At 37.9% G+C, this 17,614-nt stretch overlaps 1 protein-coding gene and 1 long non-coding RNA gene across 2 annotated transcripts; both read right to left on the minus strand.

Moving 5' to 3' along the window:
- Positions 1–4,000: 4,000 nt before the first annotated feature.
- LOC149811389 (glycerophosphodiester phosphodiesterase GDPD1, chloroplastic-like) lies at positions 4,001–10,887 on the minus strand. Its single transcript, XM_089993871.1, has 8 exons — positions 10,791–10,887; positions 9,819–9,994; positions 6,172–6,231; positions 6,011–6,091; positions 5,734–5,934; positions 5,536–5,631; positions 4,595–4,791; positions 4,001–4,235 (listed from the first exon to the last, which is right to left on the minus strand). Exons 1-8 carry the CDS (start codon positions 10,885–10,887, stop codon positions 4,001–4,003), a joined length of 1,143 nt encoding a protein of 380 aa, XP_089849997.1.
- A 4,841-nt stretch (positions 10,888–15,728) lies between these two features.
- On the minus strand, positions 15,729–17,277 carry LOC149811390 (uncharacterized). The gene is made up of 2 exons (XR_016428518.1): positions 17,184–17,277; positions 15,729–16,928 (listed from the first exon to the last, which is right to left on the minus strand). It is a non-coding gene; the product is annotated as an uncharacterized LOC149811390 (long non-coding RNA).
- Positions 17,278–17,614: the final 337 nt, after the last annotated feature.

Below are 17,614 nucleotides of genomic sequence, written 5' to 3' on the forward strand. Positions count from 1 at the left end.
CATTTTGAAATGACAAGGCATGTTAGGAGCACCAAGTGAAACACTCCCAAGTTCATGAACTTCGGCTAGATGGAAACTTTGGAAGTCATGAAGTAGGTCTATTTAGTTAGTCAAGCCTTGTTCTTGATCTTATTCCATCTATCACATTGGTTTTATAAATGCATCTTTGGACTTCCTATAACTACAAAATTCCATCATCTAAGTGAGAATTTGTATTAGTGATTCAAATTCAATACTAAAATATAAACTGGGCTGCATTCAAGTGCACGTTTCTCATGTTACCGTATGGGCAATGTAGCAAAGATGAAGACATTGACTGCTATAAAAATAAGATAGCACATAAAGCGGTATTCACAGATCCCAACACATCATATCACAGTTGATCATCCACACGAAAAATCCTAATCTCAGGGTCAAAATCCACACTGTTACAAATTAGAAATTGTACAAAGAACTCAGATTAATGCTACTGCAGTCACCTTCTTCAAGACTGCCGCAAAAACAACCAGAGTTCTCTAGAGATGACTGCCATCATGGTGCAACCAAAGTTTCATCTATCTCAAGGTTGCCAAGGACATGTTCATCTATGTTCATCTTTGCTTATACAATCCAATGGCTATGGAAAAGATCAGAAGACATCAATGGACCAATAGCTAACCCATTTCTATAGATCAGACAAATGCCAACTCAACTCAAACAAGGTATTTGGTTGAGAGGACAACCTACTACATGGTGAAGGTCAAGGGTAGCTAGTACACAGTAAATGGCACCTTATGCAATCCTTGTTCCAGCAACCATAAGGACCTTAACATGAGATTCAAAGTGTTTGAGACTGAAAATGAAAGACTAGTCAAACAACAAACTATGATTTGGTTTCTTTGGATATATACCTCCAGCATTTTGATAGTCAACATTGGAAACACTTCTAAATTCCCATGTTTTCACTTAATATAAATCTGTTTGCAATTTTTGCATGTACAAAATCCACATAAAAGCACACCCCGTATTACTATACAAATTTGAATGCACAAATGTAGGGAAGAAGGAACCCCTCCACAAAACTATGCAAGTAACAAGTCAATCTAATTAAAACTTTATACTCTGAAACTTTAAGCACCACAATGGCAAGAAGATAAATGAAATTTGACATGTAGAAGTAAAGACATGTTCAATTCCATGAGTAAATCAACTGGAATGCCAAGTTTTGGCAAGATTAGTGGGGAACATCAGTGCATTCCTAACTTGCTGTTGAGTATTGCGTTGAGACAAGTGGTAGTCCAGTTATACTGCATGACTTCACAGTTAGTTATCCTTTCTTCATTGCCCACGCTTTGGATCTAAAGCTATAAATTGGTCGGGTAAGACCCAGGTCTGGATCCAATCAGATCGTATGTGATTGGTGAAGAAGCATTCAACACCTATAAGAATTTCAAAGACTACAATTCAATGAACTATCAGAAAAGAACAGAGTTACTGAAAGCTTCTTAGGTAGGTGAAAAGCATGCTTCCCGAAAACTCGCTTCGAAAGCGCAATACTCCTGGCTTCCGAAACTTCATGGGAATCTCGATTCCCCCACGCTTCTTCTATACTTTCCACACTCATGGTCTACGCTTCTTATATGCATTACTCAAGCTTCTTTTCATGTATTTTCTCTCACGCTCCCACTCACTTCCCATGTACTTTCTCTAAATTGATAATCATCATTGTTATATTTTAACAAAAGTTTAACTCTTTTACTGAAAAATCATGAAATATAAGAATGATCAATTTTATTTTAGTTTTTATTTGTTTCTTGTTTATTTCCTATTCGATTACCATATTGCTTCCTTTTTTATTCCTATTTCACTTTCAAATTGATACTTCACTTCTCACTTCCTATAAATTTTAAAATGCCTTGCTTCTCGCTTTTGCTTCCGCTTCCTAGTTTGGCAACCTTGGAAAAGAATCTCATATAAATGGTTATGATGTGTGAGGCACCATGGTTGAACTTAGATTCACAAGTCATGAACATCTATTAGCATCAGGATCCAACACCATGGTGGAAAAGGATTACATGACGTTTTTTAACTCAGCACTTTCCCATGAAAGTTGCATGAAATGAAGGAGGCCTTAGATTGGGTTCTGTAGATTGTTTGGTTGGATCAGATAATACTTCTCAAAGAAATTTTATAATATAGAGTTTAATCCATTTTTTGGGCAATCTTGTTGCTTAATTCACATCCCAAAGTAACTTTGGTTAATGGTACCATGGTAGCCCTTTTTAACTCCTCAAATATTGAGAATGCCATTTGGTGTCTTATCTTTTGACCGGGCAATTGTTTCAATTCTGTGGCATGTTCTCTAAGAAGTTGTAATCCCATAGACATGATTGGAATTCTTTGATATGTTCTCATATTGCTTCTATGTTTTAAAACACTTTACACGGTGCTTCCTTTTTTCTCCTGAAATGTTGCTAATTTTACCTGTTTGTTTTATTTTGTATGGTTAATTGGATCCTTTGATGATAATGATTTAAGAATTTTCAATCAAGAAAGTTCTATTCTATTTTGAATCATCAGTTAATTTTATTATAATTAATTTGTAATATCAGTGGGTTACTGTTTCCACTTTCACCATGGTTGGAAATAATACGTGCACTCTCAACCTTCACAAGTTTAACTGTTTCTATGTTATGAAAATGGGTTTGATCTGTGCTCTTAGGTTTTTTTTTTCTTTCAAGAGGGTCTAAAATTTATAACGATATCTGAAGAAACTCTCTGGAGGAAGCCATCAAATTATGCACTGCTAGAGGATTACAAGAGATTGTATCTGAAGTAAAAGTCATTTTTCAGAACCCTGTTGCCATTCCCAGAATAAAAGAAGCTAATCTTGGGCTTCTCACATATGGCCAATTAAAGTAAGTAGCTCTTAATTTTATTTGTCAAATGCCTTTACGTGTGCTACCCACTTTGATGAATGCATAATGTAAATCAAGCTCAACTTTAGAAGCTGCAATTTGAATTTGAAATTAGAATAACTATTTTCTACTTCTAACTTCTAGTTGACCATAAGTTTTCTAGCTATGAACTCTCAAGTAATCCTGATGATAGGTTGATCTACAGTTCCTCTTTTTGAGGGCTCATTCCATCATAGGCAATGATCTAGATGCCAAATTTTGCATTAAGCTAGTTGAAACAAGTGGGATAATATTGTCAATTAATATAATAGTATGTTTGAACTTATGATCTGATGGTTTCATGGACGAATACAACATGTGGGAACTTGTTTACATGCAGTACTTGATGAGCGTGGACGAGATAATTCTCGATTATGTGAGAGAAATTACAAATGCAGTTTCAGATTTTGGGAAGCCCATGACTGAGGATTCAGAGTGATTGTCTGTTGTAGAAAATTGAAAAACAAGAGAAGGTCACTAGCTGGCCCAAGTTTTCTGTCTTACCGACAACATCATTTATAAAACAGAGAAGTGAAAAATGCTACTCAAGCTAATTAGGCACACTCTTCTTGTCAATGCGTATAATTTCTTTATTTGCTTTTAAATCTGGAAGCAATGTGTTCTTGGCAATACATCACAAAATTACTTTTATATCATGATTTTCTATGAGATCTGTGAAACTTCATAGAATTACACCATTTGTTGTTTTGATTAAAAATGCAGCTCTCAAAGGCAAACAGGTGCACAAGCAACATATTTAATCACTCAAGTTGCTATATTGACCCATTCACTAGGCATCTAAGCCCCCCAAAAAGTATCCTACAAGAAGATAGTCCTCTATCCTCGTTTATTCATCTAGACTTGAAAACATTATGCAGATAGTAAGTTATCAATCATCGAATTATACAAAGAGAGCATGTACTATTTACAAATCTCAAAATTTGAATATTTGTGTATTCACAACTTAGAAATAGAAGTAGCCCTTTTCCAATGTCACATTAGAGGTGTACAAATGCATATCATATCTTAGTTATATCATTGTATCGATTTTGGTATCAGTTACATCATTGTATCAATTTTGGTATTAGTTTTAGTAAAAATGACAAGCTCCTTTGTGAAAACTTGGGCTGACTGGTGACATTCTCCTGTGTTTCATCTTTCCCACCAAGCAAAAACTTTGAATCAATAGCTGTAGGTTTTCCAAAATCTGAAACTGCTTCCATGATGTCTCTCACATAATCAACAATTACTCCATCCACTCCCATCAGGTGCTGCATGTAAACAGCTTCTGACATGTTGCTGTATTCGACCATGAAACCACCATAATATAAGTTCATCCATACTAGTGACAAACACAAACAACAACATAATTCCACTTGATTCAACTAGCTCAAATACAAATCAGGCACATACAACTTTGCCTATGATAGGATGAATACTTAAAAAGAGAAACTGCACATCAATATATGACTGAGATTGCTTCAAAACTCATAGTAAGAAAAGTTATGATCCGCTAGAAGTTCAGAACAAATAAAAGTTATTCTGATTTCAAATTCAAATTACAGCGATTAGAGTTGATCGTGATTTACCTTGTGCATTCGTCAAAGCAGATAACAACATAAAGGTATTTGATAGAAATACAATTAAGAGCTACTTACTTTAATTGGCCATATGTGAGAAGCCCAAGATTAGCTTCTTTCATTCTAGGAATGACAGCAGGATTTCGAAAAATAGATTTAACTTCAGATACAATCCCTTGCAATCCTCCAACAATGCATAATTTGATGGCTTCCTCTAACGAGTTTCTTCGGACGTCCTTATAAATTTCAGATCCTCCATTTGAGAGAAAAAAAACCTGATAAAGCATTTCAGACCCACTTCACATCAACACTTATGATAATATAGAAATAGTACAAAATGCTGATGTACATATCATTTTCAACCATGTTGAAAGTGGAAACATTAACCCACTGAAATTAGAGAGAACTATAATGAAATTAACTGATAATTTAAAATTAGAATAGAAGTTTCTTGATTGAAAATTGTGAAACCATTATCATCAGAAGATTCCATTAACCATACAAAATAAAACAAACAGGTAAATTAGCAAAATAACTCAGGAGAAAATAGGAAAAAACATGAAAAGTGTCATAAAAATAAAATGAGAGTTTAATATTTTTGCTTCTGAAGATCTTCTCTAAAAATTTCCAATCATGCCCATGGGTTTACAACTTCTTAGAGAGATGTCAAAGAATTGCAACACCTGGTTTGGTCAAAAGATAAGACACCAAATGGTATCCACGATTTTGAATACTTGAGGAGCCAAAAAGACTAATCAAGGTACCGTTACCGCAGGTTACTTTAGGATGTGAATTAAGTCAACAATTCTGCCCAGAAAATGGTTTAAACTCTATATTACAGAAACTTCCCCGAGAAGTATGGGATCTGATCTATCCAAAGAATCCACATAACCTAATGGGGCAACTTTTAGCACGAAAGAGAGTGAAAACATATTCACACCCTCTCCTCTTGTCCTCACAAAAAACTAGACAATGAAAAACAGCAAGAAAATGAAAAAGTTTAACGGAGGAATACTCACAGGGTGAGCACTTTGCAATTTCCTTACTAGCTGGGCTGCATCTGGTTGAAAACTTGAGAAGATTATTGGTCTATCTTGAGAATATTCATGAACAACCTACAACAACAATAATGAGAGGAAGTTCAGCTCATTTAATAAATCCCAAAACAAAAAGATTGAAACACAAAATAGCATGGTGGGTGTGTCATCTGAAAGTACCCTTAGAATGCTTTGAAGAGTATTGACAAGCTCTTCTTCTGAGTAAGTCAAATCGTCATCAAATTTAAGTTCGATGTTGAACCCCATTGATCTATCTACCTTCTCGAACGCTTCTTGTAACGTGCAGAGAGGGTCGTCTTCTTCCACCGTCCAACTGAAGACTTGTCCCTCCTCTGATTTTCTTAATAGCAACTTGCACACCTAATTTTCCATCCCCCAACATAATCGGAGAAATTCAAAATACAACCACAACAAAGAGAGAGAGAGAGAGACCTACATTTCCGGGTTCTCTTTGTGGACCGTAACAAAGGAACTCTGCAAGCGTTAGCTCTGTAATTCGCCACTCCGATACCTTTCCCTGCACGTAGAAAGAATTTGAGAGAGAGAGAGAGAGAGACGAAAGAAGATCAACATTGAATTTGAGAGAGAGAGAGAGACGTCTTCTTCGGTGAGTATGAAGTTGTCGTGGAAAATTACAGGGCAGCCGTCTCTCGTGACCTACAACGAAGCAGTTTCCATCACCATGGAATAAAAAAAGAAAAAAAAACACCACAATTATAGAACAGGAAGAAAGAGCATCAAGAAGAGAGAACGTGTTTGGTCATCACAAGCAAAGATAAACCCGAAAGAAAGGAAATAACCAATTACCAAATTGTAAAACGAGACCCTAACCGAAACCACCACCAATTAGATGCCACAACTTAACGTCGATAGAGACATTCAGAAACAAAAATCTTCACGAGAAAGACCAAGACCTGGATATAATTGTGAAATCCACAAATGCGTGGTTTTGGCAGTTCGCATGCACCTGCTTGGGAGCACGGCTTACCAATTACCATTTCCATTGCAGGCTGTTTGGGTTGAAGGCGGTAGAAGATATTAAAGACATACCTTGAAAAACATGCAGTGGTTAGGGGAGGTCACCCGAGAATTGACAACTACCGCGTCCTAAGATTTATTTCTACCCTATTGCTTACAAACCAAATACTTTGAAGATTTGTTTTATGCTGTGTTATATTAGGTAAAATATATCTAAAATATAATTGATATTAGTTAACAAGTTTATACCCGCCACGCTGGCCTGAAGGCCTATTGTTCACGACTTCACGCTCGCCTTGCAAGTCTTTTTTTTGAAAGGTAAGCTGGGGACCGGGGTTAGGCAGATCCCTACCAGTTATACAACGATACCAGTGGGATTTAAATTTGCAACGTCCCAACACGAGGTGACGTGCACTAGCTGCTCCTACCAGAAGCGGAGACCCGTTGGTGGCCTTGACAAGTCTATTTTAAGAGTTTCAACAAACTCTTTACAAGCTCAACATGAGCCGAGCAAGGAGTAGTTCAGCTTGTTTTTCAGCCTTATGAGAAAGTGACTTCAAGTTGAAAGTGAAAAAATAATAAATTAATGATCCCTTACATTAAATGCATTTTGAGGTCTTTGTGTTGAAACACACTCATCGTGTAAGTTTTTATAGTAAAAACGTAAATTAAAAGAACTACAACTTATCATACATGAAAGGTACATTTCTAAGGTAAATGGGTTCGATTGTATGTCGGGGAAAGCAAAAACTGAGCTTCTCATGACGTTTTTAAAGTGTAAAATCGTAAAATAACACATAGGCCTGTATGTTTCGTGCAACTTTTATGGGAAAGTGCGAGCTGACAATCCTAATGTAAACCTCTTAAATCATGAATGAAATAAACATCAAAATCATGTCATAGGAAAGTTTCATGGAGCTCAATTTTTTACACCAAAACTTTGGTACGTTGGAGTCCAACAAAACTAACTTCCCATGTTTCTTAAAAGGGTGGAGTCCTTCCCGCCAACCCCAACCCTGGTTTGCCTCTTATCTCTATTTCTCCCTTTTACCCCTTGCGGAAGTAATACGGATCCCATCATTTTAAATAGGATGGGCTCAAGCAATATTGTGGAAAGGCAATCTCTCTGTTTTTTCCAAGTTATATTTCACAATATAAGTGAAAAAACATGAAATAGGAGCCAATCTGATGATGTTTTTTTTGGTTTGCTGGTAGGGGTTTTTGGTTGAAGCAAGGTTTCTTGTTCAAGCTTGGCGTTCTTTTTCTTCTTCTTTTACGAAGAGTAAGTCGGAGTGGTTCAAGAAGTTGGAGGAGCTCAGGGAGAAGAGAGCTGCTGCAGTTGAATGTCGTTAAAAAATAAATGGTTTTTCGTCTGGCTTTACATTTTTTTCAATAAAAAGAACTAGAAAAAGAAGCAAAAAAGAGAAAGAAAAAATGTTGAATTGCTGATCGATCCCCTTGGACTGTTCTACAATCCCTCGGGAAGAGAATCAGAGATGGTGAGAGCCTTCATCCTACGACTTGGTCTAAACTATATCTTTGATACTCGATGAAGTCTGAGATTAGTATCTTGTCTTCTTTCCTCGTTGTGAAACTATAATCATAATATCGTTGGCCTGCTAGTGTAAGGGCTCTTTGTTGGGCATTCTCTTTTAGATGAATTCCCAAAAAAAGGTTGAACTATAAAAAAATTAGTGAGAGAGTATGGGTGACCTCCCATTCTATCTCACTTAAGCACTGGAATGACAACTTCTTGGACAGCAAACAAGCAACTATTTTTTTTTGGATGATTCCTGTTTCTATTTTTTTTGTTTTCCGACATGAAATGTATTGTGGGTAGGTATATAGGTTAGTATATGATGATTAAATGAATTGAATTTACGTGCTGGTAGAGTTTTTCCATAGCTTTTGAGTGATTGAAGCCATTGACGGTTGTGGATTATGAGAAATTGTTTCTTTATGTTCCGTATCGGTAATAACTCTAGTCTTTAAGTGATTGATTCACCAACAGACCGTGACTGGTGTTCATTGAATTGGATATAACATAAGGATGCACCGAAAAAACAAGTAGTGGATTATGAGAATTTGTTTCTGCATGTTCCACATTGATGATTACTCTATTGTTGATTGATTCATTCATTCACAAACCGTGTTTATTGTTTATTTAACCGAATATTTTGATGAAGGTAACTTGTTTCTATATGGTTTGTATTGATGATCACTCTCCTGTTGAGCTGGTATGATTTTTCTAGAAATTGATGCCGATTCTCATGGAAAACCTTTCTTTTACATGGGAATGAAACAAACGAACCCATAATAGTTACACCCTTTGGAAATCATTTTCTCAAGAAAGGAAATTATAAGGATTTCATAAGCACTCGGTGACTGTTTAGAATGAATGAGTGAATAACAATCACATTCCATTCTAGTGGAAACCAGGATACGTGCAACAATAATGAATCTTCCCCACCAACCCACCTCGTTTTCAAGACATTTTCGTTATTTCAAAAAAATCTCTCCGTTTCACTCAACCCCAAAGTCACTCCTATCTTCATACCTCTCAATTTCATTGATGCAAGTTGTTTTGATTAATTGGGCTTCCATAGATGTGATTAAAATCATTCATTTAGGGAAGAACAACATTTAAATTGCCGGAATCCCACTTGTATGCAAAGTTTTTTGGTGACTTAAAAAATCAAGTGTTACAAAGCACCAAATTTTGTGATTTAAAAAATTCATATTTTTTGGTAAAAGAATACGATTCCAAAAGTTGATTCTTATTAAATCGATCATGGTGTGGAATCAGATTTGATCAAAGCAACTTGCATCAATCAGATTTCAAATGTGTACGAAGACAAGGGATGAGTGAAACTCAACTTAGAATCTACCCCTCCACCCCAACCTAGTTTTCAGGGCATTTCTGTCATTAAAAAATAATCTCTCTTTCTCTCTCTACATCGGGCAAGTCGCCGAGTAAATCGGGGAGACCAGAAATGCGGGCGAGGGAGGGAGAAAGAAATGAAAAAACGAAGTTCAAACCTTAGTCGACGCGGTGACGAGAAAACGCTTTCGGATAATGATCAACCAAAGGAAAATCACCATTTAATCATATGCTCATGCAAGAGATTGTAAGCAAATTAAAGATTAAACGAACGCTAACACAAGATATTATAGGGAAACTAAAGGAAAATCACATTGACTAATAGAACGCCGGTAACGGGAAAATATTACCGACAAAGAAAAACGATGGAATTCCGGCGGGCTACCTGAACGTCGAACTCGACGAAGTCGACGCCGAGTTTTCCGGCATTGTTGAAGGAGAGGATCGAGTTCTCCTTGATCGCCTTCATCCTCCCGTCCGGCGAGACGTTCATGCCGCTCCCTCGGTGGCCGATCACCGTGAACTTCGGCGGCTTGAATGCCGCTCTCACCACTTCCGGCCCTGCTCATCGCCGGAGAAGTCAGTACTCCGGCACTCTCCTCCAGGAAACAAGAAAAGAAAAAAAAAACAGAAAAAAGAAGCAAACGATAAAGACGACGCGAAGGCGGGAGCAGATTCTCAGTTTGCTTCACGTTAAAGATAAGCCGGTCCTCCGTCGCAGAATCCGGCGACACGGTAGAGAACGAAGAAGAAAAAGAAGCAGGACGTGGAACTCTTCGTCGTCCACGTTCCAGAAAACAGCCGGAGAATGCGTTTTCCGGCGCCGTCCTCCATTAGCAAAACAAGATGAGCAACAAGGAGAGAAACGAGAAGAGGATAGAGACGTCGATTTTTCGCCGTTCAGTTTTAAAAAATCGGACGGACAATCGGTTTTCCAGAAACGGAATCTGTCGTGAAAACAAACATCGCAACTAGAACAATAGGAAATCAAAATTTCCGGCGATCACCTTCAAGAAAATGCACGAAGAACGGCTTTCCGAAATCGGAACCGAACAACACTCTCATACAGAACAACTTGACCAATGAAACAGAACGAAACCAGAGAAGAGATACCAGACTTTCCGAGTTTTCCGTCGTTCACCTTCCAGAACCCGGCCGGAACTTCACTTTTCCGGCACGAGCAAGACGGATTCCGAAAACACAAAAAGGGGAACTAGGAGAAGATTTTTCCGTGAATCCCTTCGCTACCAGCCGGAAATTCATCTTTCCGTCACCGGAATCCTTAGACTACACGACACGAAGACGCGGATGAAACAAAGTCAGAGGACGAGAAGTAGGAGATCCTTCGGCATGTCACCTTTGAGAAACAAGCCGGAGGAGATGGAGACCCTGGCATTTTCCGGCATCTGGTCGAGGTTCGGGACGTCGGAAACGTGGAACGCCTTGGCAGCCATCGCCAGAGGGCGGACCCGATCAAGTGGCTCCCTTCTGCGACGAGGATCTGTGGTCTCGCTTTCAGGGGATGCAAGGAAGAGAGACGGAAAAGTTGACGGAGACGGTGGAGGGAAGGAGGGAAGAGATGACGGAGGAGGAATATTCCGTCTAGGCTAACGGTTCGCTCCTTCGCGCCACCCAAACCGTCGGAATATTCCGAACGGAAGGTGACGGAAGGCAACGCCGTGAGCCCCCTCCCCTCCTCTCTCTCCCCCTCGCTTTCCTCTCTCTCTCTCTTTTTATTTTTTTAAATAAAAAATGTGGGGAATTGGAGAGGAGTTTCTGCCAGCCTTGGTTGGTATTATAAGGGAATATTCCGAAAATAGGAGGGGACACGTGGAAATTTTTGCATTAAACTGCGGATTTTTTTCGGTCAAGAAAATTTGTCTTTTTTTTTTTCGTTATTTTTATTAAAATATAGGAATTTAATTTCTTGGATAAGGTTTTTTATGTGAAAGTTGAACATGCAATAAAATGCTTTTGATATTTATCTAATTTTATATTTTCTTTAAAGTTTTATATATTTTTATTCTTGTTCTCATGTAAGTTAATATTTGTGGATTTTTTTATATAATAATTTCTTTTTTTAATTTAGCACGAGATTTTCCCGAGAATCAGATTCAAATTTGAGTTTTATAGTTGTCGGGTCAAATATGATAGGGCCCATATCCGATCAAATGTATTTTAAAAACTCTCAAAGTTATTACTAGGGATGCAAATGGCAGATTGGGAACAACTAAATACATGGAGATTCAGATCGGAGTCAGATCCGAAACAGACAAAAAATGCAAAAGCTCAATACCGGATCCGATAATCTGCATCCCTAACTAATACCTCATACACGTCCATCTCTCAAGCGGGTCTTGGTATTTAAATCTAAAAACCTAGAATATGTGGGTTGAGTACCCGGCCTTAGATCCGGCCCGTTGTCACCCTGCATCTGATTTCCTCCCATTGTAAATGTCATTTTGCATATGGCATGATGTTGTCACTAAATCACATAAAAGAAGGGAAAGAATAGATGCTACCAAGGTTGTTAAATGCGATGAGGCGAAGCGAGGCGTTGAGCATGTTATGAAGCAAGGCGTAAGCCTTGAGGCGTTGAAGCGTAAACTTCATGATCAAAATAATAAAATATATAATATTAATAAAATAGCACTGGTAAATGGTTTTTTAATATAAATATACATATATGAGTTTGTTATATACATATATGAGTTTGTTTGATGGTTGATTTAGTAAATATAAGGTTTTTGAAGGACTTGAAAAATAAATAGCTCCCAATTTTTTAAATTATAACCTTGAATTTGTTTCCATCAAAAACGGCCTAAACAAAAAAAAAATCTTAGTGATGCATATAAATATTTTTTCTTGGACATATCAAATACATACATGCAATAGAACTATCATGAAACTATATTTTTTCAGCAATGCACTTTTGCGCACATCTCTTACTTATATACAGGTATATGAAAATTTAAGTAAGTTATAATGCTATTGAAACTTGCATCAAACATTTAGCTGAAATCATAGTGAGGGCAATCCAAACAGTGTTATATTTGAAATTATTTTAGATAATTATGTATTCAAAGCAATTCCAGAACGCTTGAGGTACTGAGTGTGCGCCTTAGTACCTTGAGCGTGCGCCTCGCCTATGAGGCGTACACTTCAAGTACTGAGGCGTACGCCTCTCACAACACTGGATGCTACCCCTGTGGGCAAGGGGTAAGCTCACGGAGTTTTTCGCTGCCAGGACAGTTACAGTAACTACGGCAGACAGTCAGCGGGGCGGTTTCTCCGTGTAAATACAAAAAAAAAAAAATAGATGCTTACATGTGATCAATATAGTGATTGTAGCAAGGGTCTATATTCTCTATATTTTCCACAAATTATTCATATTTTATGCATTGTAGCTGTGACAGAAGCCCTATGATGAACCGTCCATCTTGAGATGTATGGTTGGTCACAACTCCCGTGAAAGCAGAAACAGCACAAAAATAAAAAATATGAGCGGATACTGTCAAACACTGGGTGTGATGGGTTCCATTTGTATTGATCTATGTAAATTAAAACTATTTTTAAAATTTATGTAAAAAATAAGCGGAATCAGCTCAGTTTCGTATCGATTTTCCACCGATACATTACAAATCGGTCCATTCAGGCTGATTTGCAATGACACTGACAACAATGGATAAGGAAACAATCTCTGAATGCAAGGTGAGTCCAGAGTTCCAGGATAGGGCTTAGTTTGGGAGATGGTAACTGATCTAATTTGATGGAAATGAGCTAGAGGGAAATTGGTAGAAATGGATGTGAAAAGAATTGAGGAATCTATATCTTGTTTGACATATCATATATGACTTTCCTTGATTCTCTATCTTCTTTGGAGACATGTGTTTTGTTGACATAGAATGAGAGGAAGATACATAACAAATAAAGTGAAATGAGAGTTGGTAAATAACAAGATTTTATATAATTTTAAGGCATGTTGGAAATGCTTTGTAATTCTTGGGTCATGTGATTATAAATTACCATCACAATACATTCTCATGGTTAGTGAAACATGAAAAAATACAAGTTATGAATTTGATTGTCAGTTGTGATTGTTTTTTTTTTCTGACCAACAATCACAACATCAACTTTCTCATCTTCTACTTTCTCAAGCTTCTACTCTCTCACCTGTGACCAAAACAACTGAGAGTTTCTCATTTTATGGAGAAGGATTTGGCAAATATCCTCTCTTTAAAAGAGACCAAAATAGAGAAAGAAGAAGAATCGGCAGACTTGAACTAGCTCACTAGTCTCACGAACTACCACTTCCACCTTCACAAAAAAGGATAGATGGCAGTCCATGTCAGCCGCTCCATTTCTCTCTAACAGGTATCATTTATTATCAATTACCACTTACCAAACAAACCCTCAGGGAAATTGTAGTTTCTTCGGTGCTAAGCATAGTGACAAATATAGCAAAATTTATGAAAATCTTGCGATAATATCACAAGAAATTGCCTAAAAGTTTAAAACGGCAATTCTCGCGAGAATTGAAAAATATAGCGAGATTTATGAAAAACATAAATACCTCAATTTAAATGTGATATTTATGTTTTAAACAGCTATTTATTGTGAAAAAACTGTTTTTTATTTTTAAATAATTGTTATTAATATTTTCTTATAAAAATTATTTTTTGTAATTTTAATTTATTTTTTTATTGCCAAGAAATTGCCAAATACGAGATTTATGAAATATTTTCGAATTCTCGCAAGTTTTTTTTTAAATGATATTTTGTCGTTTTTTAACTTTTGTCACTACGGTGCTAAGTTGATCATCATGGTGAGCTTTGAGAAGCAACTTTTTTTTTGAAAGGCAAGCTGGGGTTAGGCAGACCCCTTCCAGTTATACAACGATACCATTGGGATTTGAACTTGCAACCCAACACCAGGTGATGTGCACTAGCTGCTCCTATCTAGGGGTGTCAACGGGCCTGGTTTACCCGGACCAAACTCTATAGTGTCCGAATATGGTGACAAATAAGAAAACCTGATTAAGATCCAGGCCCAACCCGAAGGTCCAATTAATACATGGACCTGGGTATAGTTTGTGAAATTTTATAGCAGACCCGGGCCCGACTCAAGTTCCGATTAAGACCCATAAATTTTCGTGTAAAAATGATATAAAATATTATTTTATCGGGTATGGTCTGCATCTGGTTCATATAGTTCTTATCAGGTCCGAGTATGGTTTTTCTTATAGTAGAACCGATAAACCTGGGTCTGGGCCCGATACCAGACCCAAAAATCTGATCCAAGTCTGGTTCTACTTGGGTCCACCCGATGGCACCCCTACTCCTACCAGACAAGGGGAGCCCGTAAGCAATTTGTAAACATCAACTAGCTGGGGACATTGCGAATCTGAAACCTAAAGGTGCATGTCTCTTGCAGCAAAAATAAAGCAGGATATACTCTCAGGTAGTTAGGTGGTCAAACCATGAAGTTGTATTTGATCCAAGGGATCGGGTATAATTGGATATTGAATTCCAATTCGACATGTTATTTCTGTTTTCAGATCTTTAAAATAAGATCCTGACGTGCATTGATTACATGGATCATCTTTGGATCAGAAACAATATTTTAAGTTGAATATAAATCGGTTCAAAACCAAAATCCAATTCATTTGGATTTTTTACTTGATCCAATATTACCACTAGGGATCGCAGTCGACCGGGGAAAGCGGGGCTCCGCCTCGTCCCGTTTGGACCGGGGATGAAGGGCATGAAATGGGGATGGAGGCGGGGATGAAGGTTAAAATCCATCCTTGCGGGGATGGACTTACGCTTTCCCCCGCCCCATCCCGGTCTCCACCTTGCCCCGGTCTGCCCCATTCCAATCCTTTTAAGGGATGACAATAGACAGAGGGAGAACAGGGGCCCGCCCCTGTTTGGATCGGGGATAGAGGACATGAAATGGGGATGGAGGCGGGGGTGGAGGTTAAAATTCATTCCCATGCAGAGATGGAGGTTTGGATTTTGAGACGGGGCGGGGGTGGAGACCTTGTCCCCCGCCCCCACCCCGATCCATTGCCATCCCTAATTACCACATATATTTAGGATCCATATCTGACTCTGTCATAATTCTCTTGCACCACTAACTGGATCCAGGTCAATCTGTTTTATCCTTCAAACTTGGAATCTCATTCTGAAAACTGGAGATGGCCAAAGAGCAGACCCAACACCACATTTCAACACCATTCAAAAGAGGATGTTCTTGTCAACTCTATCCTCAACACCATAATGTTGGCGACACATGAAGATAATGTTCCCATCTCAATGCAAGGCTCTCAAACAGAGCTAAACAACATTAATACACAATCCGATGATGAATATACAAAATACAACAAATAAAAGCATTTATTCCAAAAGTGTAGATCTAAAAGCATTTGACAATGTACACAGTGGTTTCCAACTTTATGTTCAGGAAAATATCAGTCATGGCAGTCATTGTGAGCTTCCTTCTTCACTACTTGATGATACTAACAGAAACAGCTGGAGCAGGATTAGGTGTTTCTGAGTGGGGAGACGAAGACACTGGATACAGTATGCCACTTTTATGATTTTTGGTTGTTCCTATCCAACTTTCTTATGTATTTAGCTGATCTGGATCTGATATGTTTGCATCCCTATTTCTAAGGTTTCAAGTTGTTGGTTTTTCCCCTTCTATTGGATTTTGAGAATTAGGCCACAGTTCTACACTGGAGTTTGAATGAATGTTACTACTCCCCCATGTGTCTTTCACATGTCTAGTCTACCTTCTTGTGATATGCAAACCTTTCTTGAACAGAAGCAAAGCTGAGGTCTGAAAATTAAGGAATGCGGCAGTAGTGGTTTTTGTTGCTACTGTTTCCTTCAACAGTCAGACCTCCGCGTTGCTCCGGTTCAAATATCTACAATGGTAGACAAGACTAGAAAGGAGTCCAGACTGCTGCACATGGGAAGGCCGCGCACACAACTAAGACACCATAACCTATTTCTTGAACAAAATTACTAAAAAATGTAAAAACCCAACCTTTTTTGTTTTTTTGATTTGTAACCAGGAGAAACCGCACCCAAGCATGGAGACATAAGTCACTGTCTATGCTGGCCGTTGCAAGGAAAAACCCAACCAATTGATCTCTTTGCCTTCAGATAATTCTCTCTTCACCATAATCTCCCATAAATCAACATAATTTACATCAACCAAGTACCCAAACACCCAAGAGATGATGTAAAGAGGACAATTCCATCCCAGATACTAATCCAAGTATCCTACTCCAAAAATCCATGAGAAAACCAAATCCCTACTTCTCAAAAGGCTTTGACCACCATACACCCAATTCTAAGCATCAAGAAACCCAAAAAACACCTAAATCTCACAACCCAATATCATAAATTCATAAAAAAATGCAGATCTAGATCTTATAACCACATCTTTCATCAAAGGCATCATCACCCACATGGATCTACAGCACCTACCATGGAAAAAACAAACAAAGGCAAAATCAATCTCTTAATTCAAACAACAAACATAATCCAACATGTCTAAGAATTACAACAAAAACAAACTATGAACAAATGAAACCTCATGAAAATACAACCAATAGCTGAAAAATTTTCGGCACAGATTTGAAACATGTTATACAATCTTATGTCTATGAAGAAATTCATTACAACTCGAGCAAGAAAAAACCATCAAATCTAGAAAAGAGAAGAACTGGATGCGCTACCTCTGTTGGATCTTCAATCTACACTTGAAAACCAAGCAGAAGACACCTCAGAGAGAGAGAGAGAGCTTAATCTCTGATCACGAGTCAAACGCTGGGTGTGATGGGTCCCATTTGTATTGAGCTACAGTAAAGAGAGGTGGGGTTTGTGGTTGTAAACGCTCGGTGAGATTAAGGGGTGAGGTTTGTGGTTGTAAACGCTGATAGGATCGGCCTTCAGATAAGAAAGCTGAGCGGGAATCTAATCGCAAATATAACCAAAGGCGTCTCCGTATCACCTTTCTTTGTGCTGGCACTATGTTTGTGCGTGTAAATAGAGACAATGTTATCAGAATCGTATTGCACCTCTGAATCGGCCAATTTTTTTTCAGTAGATGGGACTTTGTAAGAAAAAATATTAAAATAAATTAGAACTGTTTAAACCATTTTTAAAA

Source organism: Nuphar pumila, chromosome 17 (genome assembly GCF_984573655.1).
Source record: "Nuphar pumila chromosome 17, dmNupPumi1.hap1.1, whole genome shotgun sequence".
Taxonomy (NCBI): domain Eukaryota; kingdom Viridiplantae; phylum Streptophyta; class Magnoliopsida; order Nymphaeales; family Nymphaeaceae; genus Nuphar; species Nuphar pumila.

What these genes read in the sequence shown, in the direction of transcription:
- LOC149811389 (XM_089993871.1), bottom strand. Translation starts at nt 10,887, where the DNA reads ATGGCTGCCAAGGCGTTCCACGTTTCCGACGTCCCGAACCTCGACCAG. An exon ending in CTCTTCAAAGCATTCTAAGG is followed by an intron (nt 5,632 to 5,733) that starts GTACTTTCAGAT and finishes TTGTTGTTGTAG; the next exon opens with GTTGTTCATGAATATTCTCA. An exon ending in AATTGCAAAGTGCTCACCCT is followed by an intron (nt 4,792 to 5,535) that starts GTGAGTATTCCT and finishes ATGCTTTATCAG; the next exon opens with GTTTTTTTTCTCTCAAATGG.